At 56.1% G+C, this 24945-nt stretch overlaps 1 protein-coding gene and 1 non-coding gene across 8 annotated transcripts in view; one reads left to right on the forward strand and one right to left on the reverse strand.

Moving 5' to 3' along the window:
* PDE2A (phosphodiesterase 2A) overlaps positions 1–24945 on the reverse strand; it is a 99892-nt gene that overhangs the window by 39288 nt on the left and 35659 nt on the right. For 2 of the 7 annotated variants that reach the window (XM_054525999.2, XM_024255368.3), the window contains one exon: positions 17573–17634. The exons of the other annotated variants lie outside the window; for them this stretch is intronic. In XM_054525999.2, coding sequence (XP_054381974.1) covers positions 17573–17634 — 62 coding nt within the window. The remainder of the gene's footprint in view (positions 1–17572; positions 17635–24945) is intronic. 7 annotated transcript variants of the gene reach the window in all.
* Positions 8244–8305, forward strand: LOC112135600 (U7 small nuclear RNA). Its single transcript, XR_002916861.1, has one exon. It is a non-coding gene; the product is annotated as a U7 small nuclear RNA (small nuclear RNA).

Here is a 24945-nt window from a genome sequence, read left to right on the forward strand (position 1 = left end):
CTCGGCCGACATCCACCTCTGTCTCAGGCTGCACTCCTGTTCCTCTCCAGGAGTCTTGACGTCTTTTCCCACCTCCGCGTCCTCTCTTCCTCTCATAGCTTCTCCTCCCACTCTCCATCTCTCTCCTGCATACTTCCTGCCCCCACCTACTCCTGTGTCTCCAGCCCACTCCTCCCACAAACCTCCAAATAGTCACCTTGAGAACACTGGGAGAAAGCACCTAACTCAAGAGAAGCGCCCACAGAATGGGAAACCCAGGAAGGCAGCTAGAGGGGAAACAGGGAGTGCCAGGCAAGTGTCATCTACACCTCTTTTGCTTCCTGCCTCCTGTTCTGGTGGGCAATATACACAGCCTCTTATCTTCCCAGAGGACGGGGCCCTTCAAGGGCACAGGAGAACTTATCAACCTCTGTGCCTAGCATGGGTCTGGCACTAGCAAGCACAGCCGTCCAGTCAGGGTGACTGGCAGAACTGCCCCAAAGGAGGCCTCCTGTAGGCTCAGACCAGAGAAGCCTGCTTCAGCTGAGCCTCGGCCCCTAGCCTCAGCCCAGCACCCAAGCTGACTCTATGCGTCCTCACAGCCTCACAGCACCCCCAGCCTGCAGAGTCAGAGACAAGAAAGCAGAACAAGGCGGTTCCTCCTCCTTCCTCCCCACACACCCACGCCTGCCACCTGGCCAAGAAGCCGCCTCTCAAAGACACTGGTGCCTTGGATGCGCAAGGAGGAACTGCCTGTGAGTGTGAAGATCTTGCAGCCCCAAACTTCTCTCAATGAGGCTGAGCTGGACCAGGGTCAGGAGAATACAGGAAAGAGGCTTGGCAACCCTTCGGAGGCTTAGTCTGAAGGAGAAGGCAGGACAGAGACCCAGAACGCAGCTGAACTAGCCCAACTGTCAGTGCCATGCTTGAGTGAGGCATCAGGCTTCGGGGAGGGGAAGGTACCTTTCCCAAGCACCTCCTGTGGCTAGAGGTTTCCACCAGGCGTTCCCCAATTTTCATGGGCACCAGAGCCACCCAGAGTGCTTGTTAAAGTGCAGATTGCTGGCCCCACCCCCAGGGTTTCTGATACAGTAGGTCTGGGACGAGGTCCAAGAACTTGCATTTCCAAACATTCCTAGATGACACTGATGCTGCTGGTCGGGAGACCACACCTCGAGACCCACTGACACTATCTTGGATCCTCCTACAAGCCCAAGAGGTGCCTGTTTGGGTCATCCCATTGTACAGGTGAAGAGTCTGAGGACTGGAGGAGAGGGACCTTGCTCAGGTGAGAACAGCCAATAAGGGGACGCCCCAGGGAAGGTCCCAATGGAGGGGAGAGGCTGGGGGTGGAAGGAGAGAGCGAGACTAGTGGTGGGGAGACACAGATAACAAGGCAGTATGGACGGGGCCACTCGCAGCGCAGGAGCCCAGTCTTAAAGGAGGGACCTGCCAGAGACCTTTCCTCCTCCCCGCTCTTTCTCTTCCTCCCCTCCCTCCTCTACTTACCCCCTCCCACTCCATGCCCCCATCCCTCCACCCTCCTGCCCACCCTTCGCAGACTCCGGCTTCAGTTGTTACTCCAACAGGGCCGCGTCTCCAGCCTCCGAGCCACACTGGAGACACGTGCACTGTAGAATACACCTGAGCCAGTCCCGGCGCCTCCCAAGGGTGTCCCCATCCACAGGAGCCTGACCCCACACTGTTGGCTCCTCCCTTCCAGCGCCCACAACCAGCTCCGCCCCGGCCTCTCGCCCTTCCCAAGCCAGTCCCAGCTTCTACTCCAGCTCCTGCAACCTCCAAAATGACCTCCTGGTTGTCCCCCACACCCTTGGATCCATCAGGAGCTAGGTTTGGGGGTAGATGAAGGAATGGGAAGAGGGAAAGAGCAGGAGAAGGAAGGCAAGAGTTGCCTGCACGATCAGTTCCCCGAGGGCCTGACTCACTGGAATCCCCTCAGTCCCTCGCCCAGATTCTGGAGTCAGGAAAGGAGGGAACAGCCAGAGTGGGTAGAGGGAGGGAGGCAGGAGCTGAGTGTGGGGAGGGGGAGGATGGCCCTGTGAGGCAGACGTCAGATCAAGCGGGGCAGAGCCAGCTCAGGTCTCCTCCCACCCCCTCCCACCTTCAGCTGCTTCATCTACAGGGAAGAACCAAGAGTGGTCCCATTCCTGCTGCCCACATTCTCCTGGACGCCACAAACTTCCTCCCAAACACATCACAGCATCCCCCTCTCCATGCCATCACAGTCATCCTGGTTACCTGGCATTCTAGCTATCCTTGTCCTCTGGCCTGGGGCCCACAAGGCAGCTCGCGGCAGTCACAAGGAGGCAGATGCGGGCACACTGTGAATCACAGTCGCACCACAAAAGAGAGCCTGAGCAGGATGGATGAGGGGGCTCCCAGTCCCCAAGGGTGTGCAAGCAAGGACCAAGGCCCTGCCACCAGGGAGCCTGTGCCCTGAGAAAGGCCCCTGGTGCGGTGGCAGGCCTCCAGCTCTGAGTTCAGTGACCCTGAATGTCTGTACACCCTCCTCAGCCTCACCCCCTCAGGGTGGGTTGGGAGCTGAGCAAAGCAAGTCCAGGAGCCTCCAAGAGGCAGGCATGGTGGCTCAAGCAGGAGAGGAGGAGGACGCTGAGTGTCCCGCTGGGCCAGTGTCAGAAGAGAGTTTACATCCCTCAGGAAATGATGGCCAAAGGAATAATTGGATGGGTGGATGGATGAATGATGAATGAATGAATGAAGTGATCTCCCTTCTCTGGATCCCCTCCAGGGAGAGTCTGTTGTTGTTCTCTCTCCAGGCAAGTCTGACCCTCCCACCTGGGGCTCCCACAGCCCCCCATTCCCCCACCATGGCATGCACTGTGTGCATCAATGCAGTGCCACCCTTTCCCATCTGGCTCCCACAACAGACTGGGAGCTTTTGGAGGGCAGAGATTGTGTCCTGCCCCTCTCCGGGTCTCCAGCATTACCCAGCCCCTCATAGGTGTTGGTAGGTGTTTGCTGAGCTGTAAATGACTGGGTAAACTCCTGTGTGGCCAGGACTACTGGACTGTGAGGGCTACATTCCATCAGGGAGAAGAGGGGTGTGGAGGAAGGATCCAGGCAGGGGAGATAGCTGAGACCTCTCAAAGCCTCCCCAGTCTGGCACAGTTACGGTCTTAGAGAAGGAGCCTGAGGAATGGGGTGTCTCCTACCAAGAGCCTTTGGCAAGGTCTCCCAGGCACTTCTGCAGGCCGGGAGGCCCTTTGTGCTTCGGGATCATCTCCACGTGCAGACTGGGCAACTGGTCAGGAGGGAGGGCTCTTCCCCAAGAGGAGCACTGTCACCATCACCTTCTTTCATGAGTGAGGTCACCTCCTCCAGGAAGCCTTCCTGGGTGGTCACTTGTCCCTCTCCCAGGCCTTCTGAGAATTCCCAGGGACCAGGGTCTACAGGGCCTCAGACCTCATGGAGTCCAATCCCCAGCTTGATGAGGTAGACTAAGGCCAGAGGAGGCAGGGAAGGATTCGCCCAGGCTCTCATCTGGAGCCAGGAGACCCATGCTTCAGCCTAGCCCTTTGGGCCACACTAGGACACCTTGTCCCAGAGTCCTGTTTGTCTTTGGGGCCCCTCTAATACCTGCCTTGGCCAGGGGATGGGCTGAGCCCTCTCAGATGTCGAGTAGGGCTGTCTGCCTCCAGGCCAGAGACTGGGTCTCTTATCTCCTCACTGTGCCCATTGTGTGTGGGAGGTAAATGCTGAAGGAGGCAGCCTGGCCTAGGGTTAGTGTGGGCCTGCAGAGGGCGGGGAGGAAGGGCCGGCCTGGGGTGGGCTGGTAGGGGTAGACGGCTGGGGGCAAGCCCAGCCATGCTGGTCTTCTTAGGGACAAGACAGAGAGCAGGGCACAGCAGCTGGCTGCCCAGTGATGCCTGCCCTGGGGCTCTCCCTGACTGTCCCAGTGTGTTTTCTCCCTGCCTCTCAGCCTCCCTGGGCGCTTGGCCGCCTCTGTCTGTCTGTGCTCTGCGGCATGTGTGTATCCCACAGCCTCCAGCTGCTTTGTCCTATGACTGTATTTGGCTCTCTCATCAGAACACGGCCCATCCCAGCTGTTCCCCAAACCCTGGGGGGAGGGGGAAAGTGGAAGTATGAGAAAGAGAAACAGGGACAGAACAAGTACCAATTCAGAAGCAGAGGGACAGACATAAAAGCCGGTAGGGAACCCCAGGGACAGGCGGGGGCTGGAGAGGCAGGACTGGCTGGGGAAGCCCCTGAGGAGAAGCCCGTGAAGACCAAGGCAGAGTCGGGAGAAGAGCGGGGTCCACCCTCTTCCTCTGCACTGACTCCTGCCCCCTTTCCCTCTCTCTGCCCCTGCAGGAATGTGTGAGCACTTTTATTGTTCCTAAAAATAGCCTTTCTCTTTGAGGGGTTGGGATAAGCAATTTTCTGAGTGGGGTCCGTCTGGGGCATGCCTGACCTCTGGGGTCCCAGCCACCATGCTCCCCAGGGCTGGGGTCTCTCAGCTCCTCTCTCCCAGTGCAGTGCTTTGTTAAACATAAATGTGACCCTGTCTCTCCCTTGCACAAGACTGTCATAGCTCCTGGGAACACCCCCTCCCCTCCTCCAGAGTGACAGGCTCCGAGCAAAGTGCTCAGCACACAGCCTGGAGCAGGGCTCACGGTCACCTTACCTCATCAAGGGGCCAAGGGTGAGGGGCTGCTCGCTCCCTCCATCCAGGCTCTATCTGCTCTGGCCTCAGGCCTCTTCGCAGCGCCCCAGTCTGATTCCCTGCACCCTTCCAGCCTCCCCACTCCCAGCCTTTGCTCCTCCATTTCCTGCACCGTGGTGTCTTCTCTTCTCTCCTGCTCTTCCTGCTCTGGCCCTCCAGAAACCCCTAGCCCTCTCCCCTGGTCTTGTCCTCCACCTATCACTGGGACTCTCATCCTTCTCCTGTACCCCTCACAGAGCGAGCAAGGGGCTGAGCCACACGGCCCCGGGCAGATGGGGCACCAAGGCACAGAGCCCTCCTCCAGTGAGGGAGAGAGTTGGCAGAGACATGGCAGGCTCTGGGGCCCCACGCACTCCCCTGAACCCAGACCTTCTTTGCCCTTTCATGTGCCCTCCTCAGCTTTGGTTGTCTTTTCTGGACTCCGGCCCGAGTCTCTGTCTCTCTAATCAGTCTCCAGGAGAAAGTCCATCCAGTCTCACCTCCTTCCCACCTCCATTTTTCAGATGAGACAGCCAAGCCCCAGAGAGGGGAGGCGATGGGCCTACGAGCCCACGGGATGCTGGCCATGGGCCTTGGTCACTCTGCCTCATTACACAGGGTCCCGGTCAGTGGGGCCACAGGGGCTGAGGCAGGCTGTCACACAGCCCACCTCCCAACATAGCCCACCTCCCAACACAGCCCACCTCTCCACCCAGCCTGCCAGGCAGGCAGACTGGCATCCACAGTTATTTTCCTTTGGAGGGCCCAGGAAGCCAGATAACAAACATCCGGAGTCTCTGGAATCTCTCCTACTTTCCTTCCTCACATCCTGAGGATCTGGGAGCCAGCGTGAGCATGCACACAGCATGCGCACACACACACACATGCACACAGTGGGCTGGGTAAATATGTCAGCCTGGGATATCTTGTGGGACTGTTGTGAATCTGTGGGTCCCTTAGAACCCCAAAGCCTTGAAAAGAGGATGATGCCCTCCCACCAGACCCTCGGACCCTCTATACAATTCAAACTAAATTTTATCTTGGAAATGAAAATTAAAATAGTTTTTGTGTGTTTTTTCTGATTGCAAAATTCTGGATACACTCATCAAAACTGACCTCTCCTCTCACTGTGTGCAGAACTCCCGCTTTGCTGGTGACCTAAGCACGTGTGCAGCCTGCCCATTAATGGTCCATAGTGGCGAGTCCCTACGGACCATCACATGATCATGGCAGACTATGTTCCCTGGGTCACTGGGAGAATTTCCTTGTGAAAGTATGTAGGTCTGTGTTTCTGTGGGAATCTGTAACCCACATGGGTTGTGAGAGTGTAAACATGTGTGAGTACCCTGTGTCTATGTGTGTGCACTGGCCATCTGCATGTGGGAATGACCATGTGGGCCTGCATCTATGCATATGTGATTTAGGTCGTTGATGTCCATGTGACAGTGGTATAGTGAGTGTGTGGCTGTCTGGGGGGCTATGAATGCGCTGGTGGTTAGTCTTGTCTCCAAATGAGTGAGTGAACGTGTGGCTGAGAGTGGTGGAATCTGAGAGGGTCTAATTCTCCTTCTCTGTGCACCCCTGTCACTTCTCCCATCGCCTCCCTCAGATGCGGGCTCATCTGCCTGCCCTGCCACACACCACATGTACTGGACAAGTCTTTGGACCTTCCTGGGCTCAGTTCCTCATCCGTAAAATGGTCTTTTCCCCCAGAGCTGCTGAGAAGATTAAGCTGAGCCATCAAACCTTGCCTAAGCTGACTCCCAGCAGGGGGCTGGGGCCACCTGTGTGCACATTAGAAAGGAGGGACCCCAATTCTCTGGGCAGATGCAGGCCTGAGGGGAAAGGCTTGGTGAGGGAGAGTGGGCTCAGTTTCAGCGCCACCCTACCTCTGCTGGAGCTCCTGTGCAAAGTATAGCCTGCACAGTTAAAAGGCTTTGGCCTTGCAGGTGACTAAGAAAGGGCAGCGTCCTTTCTTCCTGCCCCACCTTCGGGTGTGCAGCCTGGAACTAGAGGGTCTCTGATTATAGGACTGGGGTAGACACATTCCAGATGAGACTCAGAGGACACTTACCCCTCCTCACTTCCCTGGGGCCCTGTGCTCTCCACCTACCCCTCAGCGCTCCCTCCCCTAGGCCCAGGAGAAGGCCCCTCAGAAGCCACAAGGGGGACTGACCAGAGCTAGGATGCAGAGCTAGGCCAACTGGGGCCTCTGAGATTCCCCCAATTCCACTCCCATTTTTGGAAATGGAGACTGAGGCCCAGAGAGTAGCAGGGACCCTCCCAGGAATACAAGCGAACCCAGGAAGTCCAGGCTCCTGTTTCAAGGCCTCTGTAGCTGGGTTTGAGAAGACCCAAGCTTTGGACTCTGTTGGCTCCTGAAAGGAGCCCAAGGAAGTGGGTAAAGGTCCCAAAAGACAGGCACTTTGACACCTGTGCCTCAGCTGTGGGTATGGACTCCTATCCACCCCCACCCTCCCGACCGGGACCAGGTCCCCTACTGGTGTGATTAACCAAATTATGGGGCTTTTTCTTGAGCAAATTGCATTGGCCTAATTGAATGAGGCAGCAGGAGCCTGGGCTGGAGGCTGACAGTGGTAAGGACGGCAGGGGAGAGGAGGGGGCAGGAGTGAGTGGGCGGGAGGGGGTATCGCTGACAACACGGAGCAGGGGACAGAAGGTGGGGGAGAGGGAGAGAGGACGGCTGTGGGTGTAAGAGGACGCCTCACTCAGCGCACTCTCACTGTGCTCCTACTGGTGCTCCTGTTATTTGGGGACCTGGGGTGCAGGTGTTGAGGTTGCTGCTCCCCAAGAGACCATAGAGCATTTACCAAGTGCCAGAGACTGCATGCATTGGAGCACCTCTTCATGCAATCCTCCCAAGAGCTCCCATTTTATACTTGAGGAAATTGAGGCTCAAGAGATAAAATGACTTGCTGAATGTCAGAGCCTAGACAGGGCTGTCTGACACCACAGGCCCTGCTCTTAATCAGCACCTACGACATCCTGCTGAAGTGCCACATCCTGCCTCCAGGAAGCCTTCCTGGGTATTCAGAGAAGGGAGGAGCTCGCATCTGGGCACAGACACCATTTCTGTCCCCATTCGATGTTTCTCCTCATCTACCCTACAATGTCCATGCTCCCTCCCATGCTCAGCAACTGAGACTGGGGCTGAGCCCACTTGAATCACATGCAGCCCGGTCACCTATAGCACAGCTTCAGTCCCTCTCACTCCCATGCAGAGTCCTGCACTGTGTCACACTCATCAACCAGGATGACACAAGGAGGCATGACCCCCGTGGCCTTCACACAGCAGGTCCCACCTGCTCGGTGACACACAGTCACTTCAGGGTCCACAGCGTCCCACTGTCCCATGTCACTGGGTGTCACAGGGCCACACACACAGTGATTTCTCACTGTCAACCTCACTCGGAGTCTCCTATATCTTCAGTGTTGCACCCATGTTCCCAAAGCCACCATGTCACCCTCACGCAGCATCAGACACAGTTCCACACTGGCTCTGGGTCACTGTTACATTTCAGCATCATCCAGGACCTCCTAGCCTTAAAAAACAAAAATCCAGCGTTACATCTATTTTAGAATTTGTCTAGCAGGTTTTTCAGTCTTCACTGGAAAGCTCCCCCTACCAAAAAAAAGTCTACCTTTGGTGAAATGACATCATGTCTGGGATTTGCTTTAAAATATTTCAGCGAAGCAACCTATGAAATGGGAGAAAAATATTTGCAAAGCTTTTATCTGATAAAGAGGTAATATCTGGAATATATAAAGAACCCCTACAATTCAATAACAACAAAAAAGCAAACAACCCAATGTCTTAAATGGGCAAAGGACTTGAATCAACATTTTCCCAAAGAAGATATACAAGTGGCCAACCAGCACATGAAAAGATGCTCAACTTCACTAATCATTAGGGAAATGCAAATCAAAACCACAATGAAATGTCACCCCACACCCATTAGGATGGCTACCATTAAAAAATAAAAAAAAATGAAAAGAACAAAAAATAACACATGTTGGCAAGGATGTGGAGAAACTGAAACCCCTGTACACTGTCCGTGGGAATGTAAAAAGATACAGAAAACAGTATGGCAGTTCCTCAAAAACCAAAAAATAGAATGACTGTATGATCCAGCAAGCGTACTTCTAGGTATATATCTGAAAGAATTGGAAACAAGATCTTGAAGAGATATTTGTACACTTATGTTCATAGCAGCATTATTCACAATAGCTAAAATGTGAATGCAACCCAAGTGTCCGGTGTTGGATGGATGTGATCTGTCCATACACTGGAATATTATGTGGCCATAAAAACGAAGGAAATCCTGTCGCATGCTGCAACATGGGTAAAACTTGAGGACTTTATGCTAAGTAAACTTAAAAGCCAGTCACAAAAAGACAATACTACATTATTCCAATTACTTGAGGTATCTAGAGTAGTCCAAGTCATAGCGACAGAAAGTAGAATGGTGGGTGCCAGGAGCTGGAGACAGAGGAGGATGGGGGCTGTCATTTAGTAGGTGCAGAGTTTCAGTTTGAGAAGATGAAAGAGTTCTGGAGATTGGTTGCAAAACAGTGTGAATGTACCTACCACAACTGAACTGTACACTTAGAAATGGTTATGATGGTGAAGTTTAAGTTATGTATATTTTACCACAATTTTAAAATTTTTAAGCTTAAGCAAAGGAAAATGAAAGAACAGGTAGAGGGGAAGAGAGGAAGAAATGAGGCCAAATCCCAGCAACTGTTGAACTGGGGTGATGAGTATATGGCAGTTTCTTATATTCTTCTCTCTGGTATTGTGTCTGCTTAAAATCACCCATAATAAAAAAATGTAGTCCCCCTTTCCAGCGACCATGTCCTTCTCTGCAGCCCTCACAGCCCAACATCTCCAAAGGGCTCTCCAGGCTAACGTCTTCACCTCCCTCACCATCCTACACAGGCCAGTCTGACTTCTGGCTCCAGCCCATCACTGAAATGGCTCCCATTAGCCTGACTCACCCACAGGGCCCAGCACAGCACAATCTTCTGGTTCCCATCTTACCCGTGGGCCAGCACCATCCACACACCGTCCCTCCCTCCCACTTGAGCCTCTTTCCTCCCTTGGCTTCTGGCTTCACACTCCTGGTCTCCTCTGCCTCCCTGGCCCTCCTCCTCTGTCTCATTGCTGCTCCTTCTCACCTCCCCGGCCTCTAGACAATGGAATATGCAGGGTTTAAGGCTCGGTCCTCAGTCTCTACCTCTTCTGTTGCCAAGCTCCCTCTCTCCATTATCCCAGCCAGGTCCACGACCTTAACAAACCCCCCATGCCTGTCGACTCCCAGATGTATCCCCAGCCTGGCCCCGCTGCCCACTGCACACCTTCACTTGGATGCTTCCCTTAACACATCCAAAACAAGCTCACTCAATTTCTGCCTCCTTGTCCTCCCACCCCACTAGTGCTGACCGTCCCCCTTGCCTTTGCCCATCTCAGAAACATGTTCACCATCCATCGCTTGGTTCTTCAAGCCAGAACCCTGGAAATTGTTCTCTGGTTTTCCCTCTTGCTCATCTTCTCATTTATCAGCAAGTTCTGTCATTTCTACTTTCAAATATCTCCAAAGTTGCTCCATATCTCTAACTCTTCTGCCATTCCATTAGCACAGGCACCACCATCTCCTGCCTGGGAAGCCGCAGGAGCCTCCAGTTGCTCTGCCCACCTCCTCTCTGCCTCCCCCTAACTTATCTCCCCTCCCCTGCCACACACCGTGCACACTTGCATACATACATATTCTGCAGCCCGAGCAATCTTTTTCTTTTTCTTTTTTTTTTTTGAGATGGAATTTCACTTGTCACCCAGGCTGGAGTGCAATGGCTCAATCTTGGCTCACTGCAACCTCTGCCTCCTGGGTTCAAGTGATTCTCCTGTCTCAACCTCCCGAGTAGCTGAGATTACAGGTGCCGGCCACCATGCCTGGCTAATTTTTGTATTTTTAGTAGAGACGGGGTTTTACCAGGCTGGTCTTGAACTCCTGACCTCAGGTGATCCACCCGGCTCAGCCTCCCAAAGTGCTGGGATTATAGGTGTGAGCCACTGTGTCCGGCCAGAGCAATCTTTTAAAACCATCCTTTGGACGGTGTTACTTTCCCGCCTGAACCCATCGGTGCCTTCCCATGACAGTGTCCTACACAGCATTGTGTGTGCACATTGCATACTGTCACAACCATTACAGAGCATCACACATGTAATGTCAGGCCAAAGATCACACAGCATCACACGCCCACTTCCACACACTTGCTATCACTCCATGTCATGCCTTTCTTTGCACACTCAGCCTCACTAGATCATATGCTTGGGACACACTCAATGTCACAATTCAGTGTCAGACACTCGAGCCACAGACTCAGGACCATACCTGCTACTGCAGCATCATTTGCTCATGTTTCTGTATTTGATTCTCATGGAGACACACCCTCCATGTGCTCACTGTCACTTTCAGTGTCACACACGTGGTAGCAGGCAATGTGCAATGTCACACACTTGGTATCGGCATCACACAATCAATATCACACAGTGTTACACACTTGGTGGCACAGCCACTGTGTACACATCTGCTATCATGGAGTGCCTCACACCCAGTGTCACATACTCAGTGACTCACCCACACTCCACACAGTACCCTATGATCATGGTCACATACTTGATATTACACGTCATAAGCTCCATGTCACATGTGCAGAACGCCCCCTGTCCCACAGTGTCTCAGTGTCCCTCTTGGCATCACCCTGGGTCCCACAAGCTCGGCCCCTCGGCCCCTCGTCCCCACCCCACTGGGCACAGTCGCCAGGGCTGTTGCCCCATGTCACGGCTGTTTCCTGTTGTTGTGCTCAGAGTCCTCAGCCTCTGCTTGTTCCTTCAAGGATTTCCTGTTGTCAGGGCCCCCGGCAGGCCTGGCCTGTCTGGGATACACACCCCTAAGCCCAGAAGCTAGCCAGCAGCAACTCTGGGCCCTCTGCCTCCCCACTCCAACATTCTGGCTGGATCCATGGGACTTTCCATCCTCCCCTGGTCCACCAACCTGGATCCCCCATGTGTCTGCACTGGTGCTGGCTCTACTGGGATGGATAGCGGAGATCAGCTCCGGGCCTCGCCCCAGCCCCAGGGTGCCCAGGCCTGTGCTTCCCAGAACAGGGCTCCAGGGCAGCCTGCACAAAGCTGTTACAGCAACTGAACAACTGTGGACAGGACCAGCCCAGTGCTCCATGTGAAGCTGCTGAAAGCCTGAGGAGTGGGAGATGGAGGGCAGAGGACAAGGGTTCGAGGGTTTAAAGTTAAGGAAGACTTCCCAGACGAAGGGGCTGAGAGCCAGGAAACAGGGAGGAGGAGGAGGAAAAGGCAGTCTGAGGAGGGGACACCAGGCTGGAGGCCGGAACCTGGAGACAGGATGGACTAGGAAGAAGAAAGGAACATGAGAGAGGTGGAGGGCATTTGTGGGGTTTGGAGAAAACAGGCTTCTCTCCCATCCGCTCCCACCTCTCCCTCAGCCAGCACTCAAACTCATGCTCTAGGCAGGGGCCTCTGGCACGCCCTTCCCTCCTAGCCCCACAGACTGCCCCCAACAAGGGCGCTGCCAAGCTCCCTCTCCTCCTGCCCCAGCCAGTCTGCAGGAAGGACACACGGAGGCCAGTGCACACGCTCCTCACACAGCCTGAGATAAATATTTCCCGGGAAACGGAACTTGTTCTCTCAGTGTTTACAGCCAAAGGCCAGGCAGGACGGTGGGGGGTGGGGCCGGCTGGAGGAACCTCAGCCTGGGGCCGCAGCATCTGGCCTGGGCACTGCCTTGGACCTGCCTGCGCCTCTAAGCCAGCTCCTGCCTTTCCCTGAGTCTCAACTCCAGGCCCTCGACGAGGCTGGCCCTCCCTGGGCCTAGGCCTGCCTGCAAGCCTGTCCTGGTCTCAGCATGCGTCTTCTCTGGGTATAAGTCCCCCGTGCTTGATGCCTCCTCCTTCGGACTAGGCTTCTTTGATGGCAGGACCTGCGATGCCCATCTCTCTCTTTACTCAGTCAGCCAGGGGTGTGGATAATGGATGGGCAGGCAGAGAGACAGGCTAGAGTGGCAGCTGAGACCGCCTCCCTGGTCCCAGGTCCCTGCACGCCCCGGGCTTGTGCAGCCCGACAGGTGGGCACAGACAGATGACAGGGCCTCAGGACCCCCATGGATGCCAGATGCTAAGGCCAACTTGTTGGCAGCCACTCCCTTGGGGCCATGGGGCATTGTAGAGGCCACTGGCTCCTGATGTGCAGAATCCAGGAGGAAGTAGCACATCTGGCAGTTAGGAGCACTCACTCGAGAATGTTAGATAAGGGCCTGAAAAGTGCTGCCTACAGCGCGGCCCCTCCAGCCTCACCCCAGGGCTCCTTGCTGGTAAGCTGTACTCGTATACTCGGAGCCTTCTCCCCTCCCACTCCTGCCCACACTCTCGCACAAGCTGCTCCTTCCCCAGTGAAGCCCTACTCCACCTGCAGCGGCAATGGCAATACCCCCCGCAACCTGGCTCCCGCCCCTGCCTAGTGCTACCCCCACAGCTGGGCCCACATATTCACTGGTGGCCTCAGCCTCACCCTGACTCTGGCACCAAGCCTTCCTCAGCCCAGGACTCATGGGCAGAGTGTTTTGGAGCCGGGTTCTGAGCATGAGCCAGCCTCCTGCAGCCCCCTCTGGGGCTGAGCCCTTGCTTCAGGCTCCTCTATCGGCTTGTTCCCAGTCCTGTTCTGGTCCTGGTTGTCCTTAGCTGCTGCTGTCAGAAGCTGACCTCACGGACCTCTCTGACTGCCTAGCTGGTCTCTGGCTTCTTTGGTCGGTGCCCTTGACCCTCTCCATCCTTCAAAGTTCTAAGGTTGCCTCCTCCAAGTCTCCAAGACCGCCCAACCCAACTGTGCCCCTTCTTGGAACTACTCCAGCCCTACTCACGGCCACTCTTGTTCATTCAAGAAGTATTTATTGAGCACCTACCGTATACCAGGCCTATACCAGGCACCACATGGGCCCAAGAGAGACAAAGGAGACTCAGTCTCAGCCTCTGCCTCCTGGGTGTTTACAGTCCCATGGGGAAGGATACATTACCCACAGCACCCCGTGGGGTAACAGGTTTCCCAGCTGTGGGCTCAGGGAAATGGGGACTGTGAGTGCCCAGGGAAGGGAGGAGACTGAGGTAGAGGGACCAGTCTGAGGAACGTCACAAAGGAGGTGACATTTCATCTGGGCCTTGAAAAGAGCGTAGGTGGAGAAAGAAAGGAAAGGTATTCCAGACAGGTGGTCAGTATGAGCAAAGGCAGGGAGGCAGGAGGAGCTGCTGTGTGCTGGGAGTGAACACAACAATGTGGCTGTAGCGCTGGCTGTCTCAGGGCATGAGGGGACATGAGGGGACATGAGGGGATCCAGCAGGCAAGGCCAGCAATGCCCTGCCAAGGGGTGTGGTCTTTGTCCCAAGGGCAGCAATAGAGGAACCGGTGTTGGGCAGTGCATTTCAGTACTTATTGTGGACGCCAGTGCCCGCATCCACGTCAGCCTCTCCCCATGCCCCCACCCCAGCTAAGGCTCCCAAGCCCCCATCTGGGCCCTGAGAGCCATCACAAAGAGAGCATTGACTCAGTGTGCTCAATTCACCAACTTGAACTGCCCCAGCCCTGGCTTTCAGAGAGACAGTAATGATGCGGAGGCCTGGCCCTGAAGGAGGATGCCAGGCTGAGCTGGAAGAGCCCCTCCTCCAAGTCAGCTGCTGGCACAGGGGCTAGGGAACCATCCCAGGAGGGTATGCTGAACACACGCCTGCTGGGTGGGGATGGGTGCTGGCAGCTCTGCTTTCTTGGCTGCCGCCCAGCCAGTGCCAGGAGAGTGTGCCATGCCCATAGAACTTCCATAAGCCTCAGCCCAGCTCTGCGGAGCACCCTGTCTCACAGGGGTACAGCCTAGTCCTGGCTCTAAGGATGTCATCCTTGAGGGAAACAGGGAGGAGGCTAACTCTCCCCAAGGATCTGCCATGTGCCAGGCCTGCGCCAGGCACCCCACACATACAGTCTTTGTAACTTCTCCCAACAGCTCTATTGTGGTAATGTCGAATAACAGTGATTATGTCCAAGAATGATAGAGGTTCTTTTTTTTTTTTTTTTTTTTTGAGATGGAGTGTCACTCTGTCGCCTAGGCTGGAGTGCAGTGGCGCAATCTCGGCTCACTGTAAGCTCTGCCTCCCGGGTTCACACCATTCTCCTGCCTCAGCCTCCCAAGTAGCTGGGACTACAGGCACCCACCACCACAATCGGCTAATTCTTTGTATTTTTAGTAGAGACAGGTTTCACCATGTTAGCCAGAATGGTCTTGATCTCCTGACCTTGTGATCCACCTGCCTCGGCCTCCCAAAGTGCTGGGTTTGCAGGCGTGAGCCACCGCTCCCGGCCATGATAGACGTTCTTATCCCTGCCTGGCAGGTGAGGAGACTGATGCTCAGGCTGGTTAAGTGACAGGCACAAGGCCACACACCTAAGAAGCAAGGGAGTTGGGACTTGAACCCGTGCTCATCTGACCCCGTGGCTTGTCCACTATATGAGGCCATCTTGGCTTCCCAGCTCCACCCTGACAGGAGGCCCCTCAGGCTCTCAGTCCCTTTTCCCTCCAGCTGCCCCTGTGGTCTGAGCAATGCCCTCGGGTCCCCACTCTCTCCAGTCTTGCCCTCTCGATGTTGGCAGCGTCCCCTCAGGCAGCCCATCTCTTCCCAGCAGTGCTGAGTATAGGCCTAGGCACTCGGGTGGGGTGCTGGCAGGACCCAGAAATCCAGCAGGCCCTGCCAAGAGTCCAGGCAGACACTAACTCTTTTGGGGATGAGTATGGGGATGGGGTCAGGACAGAGCTGAGGGCTGAGGAGCTCATGGCTCCAGATCCTCGGTCAGAGGGAAGAGGCAGCAGGACCCAGCTCAAGGAAAGGCAGAGAGAATACAGGGATAGGAGCAGGTGGGGCCGACCCAGGGAAGCCTCATGGGAAGGATGAGGCCGGTGGAGCTGGACAAAGAGCAGAACTTGAACCTGCAGAGGGCAGGCCGATGGCCTAGGCAGCGGGGGCTGCCCCAGAGGCATAGCAGGGAGCCTGGAGCCATACTCCTTCCCTCGGGGCACAGCCCCCGTTGCCCAGGAGGGTCTCAGCTTCGCCAAAGCCCCCTCCTCTTGTGGCTCCCTGGGTGGATGACAAATCCAGTCTTTCCTGGCGGGTGGACGAGGCTGCTGAGACACTGCAGGCTCCCAGGAACACCATCTGTCCCAGCTCTGGGGGGAGCCCCGCCCCATGGGGAATGCCATGGCAGTAAATAAATTAATAATATGGCTTTCCAGGCCCTCCCCTCCCAGCTCCTTTTGCCAGCTCCCAGCAGCAGGGCCCAGCCCCACTTGGAGGCACATTCTCAGGTATTGGCCCTGTGTCCCAGCAGGAACCTGTGCTGAGCCCCTACTGTGCACCAGGCCCTGTGTGGGCACCTTCTTTCCCATCTTACTCAGGGGCTGAGAAAGAGTGAGCCTTAAGCCTGAGACACATCTAGGCTCCAGTCTTAGCTCTGTCCCAACTCACTTGCTGAATGATCCCTCTGGGCCTCAGCTTCCCCAAATGTGAAACAGGAATAATAGCAGCCCCTACCTCATGGGGGTGTTGTAAGAATTAAACAAGGTGGGTGTCAAAGGCTCCTGGCGCACAGGAGGGCTGATACAAGCATCATCTTCCTCTCCCTCTCAGCCGGGCCTGGGAAGACTCTGTTCTGGCTGTGGGTCCAGTTCTCTCTCTCTCTCTCTCACACACACACACACACCCTCCTCTGTGCCGATCTTCAACATCAGCAGCCCACCTTGTTTGCTCGTCAAGTCCCCTTTGAGCACTGAAGAGTCCTATGAGGCACCCGTCACAGGGAAGGAAGGCATGGTCGGGGGGTGGGGATGGCACCCCTCGCAGGGCAGGAAATGTGCTGGCTGAGCCCTGCACCGGTACCCATCCAAGGGTGGTAGAAGGTTCAGGAATGAAGAAAGCACAGTCCCCAGGCTCAAGGAGCTCACAGGGCAGAGAAGACAAGGCAGACACACATACAGAGTCACGTGATGGAGAAAACAGGGTGCTCGTGGCACAGCACGGTGGGCGACAGACAGCAGAGCACCCTGGCATCTGACTGCCAGGGCAGGAGAGCTCAGAGGAGGGAGCAGGAGCGAGCTTGGTCCCATGGTCAAGGGGTAGAGAGGACTTCCCAGAGGAGAGGAGGCTAGAGCTGATCCCCGAAGGATTTAGGAAGCTGAGGGGGGAAGAGGCCAGCAGGAGCAGTTTGGGGAAGGCAGGAATGGATGAAGGGGGACGATTGCCAGGCTGGGGTTGTGGAGGGGGAATGGGGACGGGGAGTATGGAGGATTTTGGGGCAAGAAAGTGACAAGTTCAGGTCTGTGCATAAGAAAGATCCTCCTGGTGGCCACGTGGATGATGGGGGAAACTGAAAGCAAGCAGCCAGTGAGTGTCCCAGGGGAGAGTTGAGGAGGCCTGGACCCAAGCAGGCGGCAGAATGGAGAGGAGAGGAACTCGGGAAATACTCAGGGCAGAGAATCAACAGGGAATTGTTGGGTGAGGGCGGGGAGGACAAGAGAGGAGTCTGTAGTGACTCCCCAGGTGAGTTGGGAGGAGGAATCCTCATGGGAGGACTTCCAGACTGGGGATATATAGGGTGAGGGGAGATGGTCTTGATATGGGGGTGGTCCTAGTCTGGAGGACTGAGGCTGGGATGTGACTCCAGCCTCCCCGTCCTCCCAAGGGGGAGGGCACCACTCAGACTGATCTTCAGTCTGTGCCCCACCCCCTCAAGCCCACCCACTTCTCCCTCCACTGAGCTCTCACCTCCAGTCGGTCGTCTCTACTCCCTGGGGGTCCTGGCTCCTTTGCAAGGGGGTCCAGGCTGGCTGCAGAGACAAGAAGGTCAGGGGCTGAGGCCAGCCAGGCCTTCTCCCCTTCTCCCCAGACTGTCCTCCCATTAGCCCCCAGCAAGCCCATGGATGGCCCCCTCCTCCAGGGAGCCTTGCCTGCTTGCACCCTGCTCTCTCCCCAGACTCCCTCCTTGTTCTCTGCTTCCCATGGGCACCTCTGGCTCTGCCATATTCTCTGTTCCTTGACTCTGAGAACAGAGCCATATTCCTTCTTTCCACCTAGGGCTCCTAAGGCGTGGAAATAACCACCTCTTTACTCTTTCTGAGGCCTCCTCCACTTCTGCTTCTCTCCAGGGAGCTCTGCTAGCCCTCTCTAAGCCTCAGTTTCCCCATCTGTAAAACGGGATCCGTAATGTCCACCTCACACAGTCACTGGGCCTCCACAGTGAGTTGGGCCTTTACTCACAGACAACCAAGGGGCTTCCAGCCCGGGTGCTGTGAGTCTCAAATGAATGTGAGCCCACGTGGGAGCCCCTACCCCAGCCTGGCGCCCAGTCACCTGGACTGGGATCAGACCCCCAACCTGTATCCTACCAGCACCACTTCCACAGCTCCCGGAATGCTGGCGGTGGAGACACTGCCACAGCAGCCTGGAGACACAACAGAGACCTGCTCACTCATTCTCCAGAAGCCGACCACCCCGCGGCATTCCAAACCCCCAGCCTCTCTGAGGGGCACTGCCCAGGGCCTGGCTGCCAGGCTCCTGCCCCTCCCCACCCCCACCCAACAAGCCTACTCAGGCATCGGACAGGCGGTGGGATATTCTGAGCCTGGCTTCGTTCCCGTCAGCTGCTGGCCGCCATGCCAGCCTGGCGCGGGTGCAGGGGCTGATTTGATTTGGCAGCTTCAGAATCGTGTGGTGGGGACTGGGAGGGGGAGGGGGATGAGACACCCATCCCTGCTAGTCTCTGCTAGGAAATAAACAGCCTGAGGCACTCCTTCTGTGAGCTGGGAGGAGGGCACAGTCTGGCATGGAGGAGGTTCTGGGTTCCCTGCTGGTGTCCCCCTCTTCTCGCCTGGGCACTGGATACCTGCCCACGACTGCTGGAATCTCTGGCTCTCCTTGGGTTGACCGTAGGGGTGACGAGCTGCACCTGGTGTGTGGAGGCTTGTGGTGTGGCCGAAGCAGGGTGTCTGGTTGTCCCACATGTCCCTGTGCCCTGCAGGGTCTTCCCTCTTAGCTGCGCCTGCAGCTGGGCCTGAGTGTCACCTGGGGAGACTGGGTCTGTGTGTGGTGTGATGGTCTAGGTGTGGCCATCTCCGGCAGTGACTGTGGTGTGTGTCTGGGCCTCTATGAGGGGCTGACTGCAGCCCAGGGTGTGGCGGGGTCACCCATGTGCCTGACTCTCCTGTAGGGCCTGGTATGCATTGGCCCTGGCCTGTTCCTTCCCTCTGTGCAATGACCCCACTCACCCAGCCATGTCCGGCAGAGGAAATGACGAGGGTTGAGATAAGTGCCTGACCCCAGGGCTGTCTCTTTTATCCACAAAGCCTGAGTCTTCTTTTCCACCCACAGCCAGATGGGCTACCTGCTGAGCAGCCAGGGACAGCCCCCTCCCCTCCCCTGAGAGGAGGGAGTGCCAGTTTCACTGGAGAATCCAGCTCCCCGCTCAGGCCTCTCACCACTCCCAGGACAGGTTCCTACCCCCCAGCAGAGGCACTGCCCGGAGGTGGAGGCAGGGTGCTGGCTCCTGTCCCTCCCCAACCCCACCTAACTTCTGGTTCCCCCTCCAGCCAATTTCAAGTGTGGGGAAAGTGCCTAGGATGTGGGGATTCTCAGCTAGGTATTCCCAGCTCCCTGTAATCCCACCCAGCCTGTGTTTATCACCCTCCTATCTTCTGTACATAGGCCCCCCAGGCCAGCTCACCCCTCCTGGACACTGGAATCTGCACCAACCCGCCAATAACCTACCAGTGCCCTGGAGGCCTGGACTCCATAGCCGACAGTTAGAGAACTGCTGCTGGAGAACCAGGGCTTCTAATTCCCAGACCTCTGCACTGTGGGGTCAGACCAGGACCCTAGTCCTAAGGGGCCAACAGGCCAGGGCTGTGTCCAAGCCACCAGCCAGGGAGGTCAGGGGAGGGTGGAGCCTGCTTTAGGGAAGACTCAGCCTCTCATCTGTCACCGCCTCCCCATTGTCCCACGTCCTGTGGGGACCTCAGGGCTCTCCCCACCCAGCAACAGGAAGCTGAGCCCCTCCTGGAGACACTGAAGGAGTGGCCCCAGGACTGAAGGGGGGACTCAGACTTGCCCTTCGAGTCACAGGAGGAACCTAGGCTCACAGAGTTCAGTTGTCACAATGGGGCTAGTTGGATGAAGACGGTCTTCAGGGGTCCTAAGGGGCTTCCTGGAGGAGGTGTGTGAGGCCTGACAGGAAGAGGACACTGGGTTACAGGGTGGCCTCCTGATGGTCTGACCAGTTTTCAGCTGGGATTTATGGACCCCGTGACACGCTTGCACATGTTTATGTGTCTGTGTCTGGGTGCATGGGTGTGCATCCCAGTCATGGAGGCCTGAGCTCTAGTCTGTGTCCCAAGGACAGTGTCTGCCAGAGGCAGGAGTCAGCAGACAGGAGGGATAGTGAAGGAGAGAGGAGCTGGGCAAAGAAGGGGAAGGGAGGGCAGCTCAGGGCTGTGAAGAAGGGCTGAGGAGAGAAGCCCCCGACCGCGTTTCTGTAGGTGCCTGTGTGCTTAGCACTGATCATCACAGTCAGTTCTCAAACCCTGGACGCCTGATGTCAAGGGCAGTATGCACCCATGACCCAGTGCTGAAGGGAGCACAGCACTGGGCTCTGCCTCAGCCTCCTGTGCAGCTTTGGACAGGACCTTCCCCTCTCTGACCTGGCCTCCTTATCCGAAGAATAAAAGGGTTGGACTTGGTGATCTCCCAGGGCCCTTCCAAATCTAACTTTCACCGGAGAGAGGCTTAAACCCAGAGAGCCAGAGACGGAGACCTCACAGGGATGGGGAGGGCCCGAGGGCAAGCTGACATGAGAAGAGGGAAGGGGCAGCAGGAGGAAGCGGGTGGCAGAGTCATGACAGGAGGGCCCGGGGAGGCACACTTCTGGCCTGCAGCTGGGGAGGGGCTCCCTGCTGGGGACAATGGAGCCTTGTGGAGGACTGGGGGCAGCTGTCACCACTACACCTGCTTCTGGCCTGTGGGAAGAGGAAGACGGAGGGATGACGGACAGAGGCTCTGCTCCCTAACCTGAGCCCCGCCTCCACTCCTGCCCCTCAGGTGTCCCAGGGGAAGTGGGGGAGGCTGTGGGCAAAAAAGAACACCCAGGACTGGGAATCAGGAAGCCTGATTTCAGGCCCCGTTGTGCTATGTGACGAGGGCCAGCTTTGGTCTGTGAACCTACCAGGCAGCGGAAGCCCTTGGAACTGTGCAGCTGTACTGGGCTTCTAAGGATCCATCAGGGATGGGCACTCTGGAAGGAAACCCTCCCCTGCAGCCTGGACCCCTCCCCAAGTCTGGCCTGGGTGCCGAGGCATAGGAAGGACCCAGGAGGCAGTGAAACACTGGACAACTGGGCTGGCCTTCTGCCAGGCTGGACTGTGGCCTTGCATACAGGGGAGGACCTGTCAGCACTTCCAGTCCCTGACCTGGGACTCCCTTCCTTGACCCCTTCTCACTGTCACCCTTGGGACAAGAACAGGGTCTTCCCTCCTCAGCCTATACTCAGAGGGTGCTGACGGGACCCCACTGGCTGTCCTGGCCTCTGCCCTTGTCTGAGCCTTTGGACGCGGGGCCCTCGCAGGCAGGGGTTCATGCATTTCCATGTCTGTGTCCAGGAAGTATTCATGTCCTGTTTTCCCCCTCAGGCTGTCAGGGAAGGGGCAGGGGTGAGCAGACCTCTCCTTCCTCCACTGCTGCCATTTCTGCCCAGAGACTTTGAGGGCTGGGAGGAAAGGGTAGTTACCCCTCTCTCTGCCCAGTCTGAAATGGTTAAGGAATAGAGGCCAGTGCTGAAGGTAATGAGCCCCTTACCCTGCAAGCTTTGGGAGTGGCAGATCTCTCGAATGTACACACACCAGTTCTGTTGTGACAGGAGAAACAACCTGTGTGACCCAGGTTGAAAAGGTCTCTATACTTTAAGGCCAGCCCAGCCTCTTCTGTCCTCCCTCACTGGGAGTGGAGGGAGCGCCCACCATTCTGAGCTATCTGTCTCCATTGCTTCTTGTTATGTTTTTAATAACTGAACATTGACATTAACAAGGCAGGTGGTTGCAGCTCTTCCCAGCAGCCCCATTTAGAATCATTGAATCATCAAACCATCAAATCCTAGAATCCTAGATTCACAGAATGTCCGTATCTCTAGCTCCTAGAGCCTCAGCATCTTAAAGTCTCAGAATGTCGGAATCGCACAACCACGCATCCACACAACCCTGGCTGGGAGCTGAGAGTCAAGGAATGCTAGAATTGTCCCAGTTAGAACCCCACAGACTGGCAATTCCAGATTCTCAAAATCCTATACTCCTAGAGCTAGAGCTCATATATCGCTTGGAGATATTGACCCCCAACTTCCTCCTTTTACAAGTGAGAAAATGCAGCCCAGAAAAATGGTCTTGTGCAAGAATACCCGAGAGTGGGGGCCAAGGAATGCCCAGCTCAGAGACTGCAAGATCAGACCTCAGCATTCTGATGTTTCGGGAAATGGCACAGCTTTCCCATTCTGAAATACCAGTATTGATGTTGGGGCGTTACTGCTCTTCAGCTCTGCCTGTCTCCCTTTGCTCTCACTCCCGGCCCTCTCCATTCTTCCGGCCACCCTACCTTCCCGCTCCCCCTCCACACCACGAGATCTCAGCCCCTCTTACACTGAGCTCCCGAAACTCCCATGCCCTTCCTGTCTCCCAGTGACAGTCCCCAGTAGAGGCAACCGTGGATGGGAGGCATGCAAGGCCAACTCCCTTAGGGTGGGGGACAGGAAAGGCAGAATGCCTGCCCCCTGAAGCCACCAGCCAGAGTACAGGCTCTGCGAAGGAGGGGCCCTGCCGGCTCCTCTCAAGGGAGCTGAACAGGAAGGTCCTGGAGCCGCAGGGGGTAGCCACATCAGAGGCAGCAGCTTCAAGGGAGCCGGATCCAAAGTTTTGGGAAGCAGCTGAGGCTTACAATTTACATTAGAACAATCACGTATGTTTAGCGTTTTCATAAATTTACATTTTTACTCATTTTGGAATGTATTCAGACATTTTTGGATTTGAATTGTATTAAGTATTACATTTCACAGATTGTTTTGATTATTGAATTCTGAACACCCTTTGCCCAGGGCAGATCTCGAATTCCCCATGTTACAGGTGAGGCTGTAGCAGCCCTGGGCCGGCTTCAGGTCTCCCTTTAACCTCAAAGCTCATGACCTCCTCTGAGGCTTTTCCAAGACCTTTTGGTCCTTAAAGGGCCCTGACACAGGCCTAGGCATCAGCCACTAACCCCTGTCTTCCCTCCTAGACCTCTCAGAGACGGCACAAAACCCATCCAGACACCTGGGTGGGGCAGCATTCTCCTCCCTTGCCCTTCACGTCTACAGCTGTCCAGCTCCCTCCACCAGCCCTGGCCACTCCGTCCCCTCCCCTCCATTCTTCAGCCATTTCCCTGTCAGGGCCTCATCACCCCCCCCTTACCTGGACCACACCAGCCTCCCCCTCAGTCTCCACGCCATGGTCCAGGGAGCTACCGAACATGTAGATCTGATCTGTCATATCCGTTCTCTCAACTCTTCCCCAGGGTCAATTTCCCTCCAGAATAAGTCCGCAGTCCTTAACATGGCTTACAAGTCCTGCACCACCTGGCTGGGCCAGCTTTACCAGTCCCCATCCCCCCGGACCCAGCCGCCTGGCACCCAGAGGCCTGCTCCATGGAGTGGTGCTGCCACAGGCTCTCCTCCCTCTGTCTGCCACCAGCGAATCTTCACAGTAACCATTCTCTCCCCTCTGTCCAGAACTTTCTCCTGGCTTGACCTTAGCTCTCAGTTTAGATTTGTTTCCTCCTGGAAGCTCCCCAACATGCCCCTCCCTCCCACTCTGGGCTGAAATAGGGGTCCCTGCTTTATATCACCATGGCCCCTGAGTTTATCTCCCTCGTTGCCCTCTCCACACACTCTACCAACATCACTCCCTGCTTCCCCATCTCCCCTCCCCCAGTCCTAGTACCTAGGTCTGTGCCACCTGCCAAGGGGCTGATGCAACATTGCTCAGGCTTGGGGGAAGGTGTGGGGATTTTAAGGCCTGCATCCTGCTCATCTCTTCCCACCCTCTCTGCTGGGCACACAGCAGGTGTTCACTAATGTCCACCTAGGAAGTCCTGGAAGTACACATGTGTGACTCAGACAGGAAGGGCAATGTGCTCAAAGGAGGTAAGAATCCCTGGGCTGAGTGGAACTGGAGACTTCCTGGAAGTAGCATCTGGGAGGACCCTTCATACGTCAGTCCTAAGGCAGCAATTAGGGACAGGCTGCAGGAAGTGCCCAGGCCAGCCCTAGGGCCATCAGAGCAAACCATTAGTGGAGGACTAGAGTCTGCAATGAGGGGGACTCAGTGCCTCGGGCTCAGGGTAGCGGCCACTGGAGGAGCTGGCTGTGCATTCAGAGAAGCCTTCCTGGAGGAAGAGCTACTTCTGGCTGGCATGGGACAAGGAAGAAGGTAGAGATGAGTCAGGTTGGAGAAAGTGGTGAGGGACAGGGATATGGAAAAGAAAGTTCTGTAGCTTCTCGTCATTTACCCTTAGGATGTCAAGATCAGGGAGGTCGGGGGATGGGCAGAAGGAGTAAAGAAGACTGAGGCAGAATGAAGATAACATCAGCACCGATGCCACGGTCAGGACGGGTATGGATAGCTGGGGCTGGCAGGGAGCAGGTCCCCAGCTGTGGCTGGGAAACATTTCCTGTCTCCTTGCCAGAGGGGTCATTAATAATCGTTTACCCGCCGCAGGCAGCACGGAGGCCAGCCAGAGAGCAGCATGGTGCTGGGGCCAGAGCCCAACCTGGCAGCAAGAAGTGCTGTCTTCTGACACCAGCCGTGCCACCCTGCTGTAAGACCTGCACCAGTCACCTGACCCCTCTTGGTCTCTGGAGCTACTGGTAAAAGAAGGGCCTGATGAGATGCTGCCTGATGAGATGAGAGTCCCCTCATCCGTTAGACCCCAGTTTCCCTAGACAGAGGTGGGCTGCCAACCCTACATGGCAGTTCCGGTCATCTGATGATAGGTGTGAGCATCTGGACTCTGCCAGACCCAGCTCAGGACACACACGGTGGGTAGAGGAGAGATCTGGGCCCAGCCTCTGCAGA

The sequence above is a fragment of the Pongo abelii genome, chromosome 9 (assembly GCF_028885655.2).
Source record: "Pongo abelii isolate AG06213 chromosome 9, NHGRI_mPonAbe1-v2.0_pri, whole genome shotgun sequence".
In the NCBI taxonomy this organism is placed as follows: Eukaryota; Metazoa; Chordata; class Mammalia; order Primates; family Hominidae; genus Pongo; species Pongo abelii.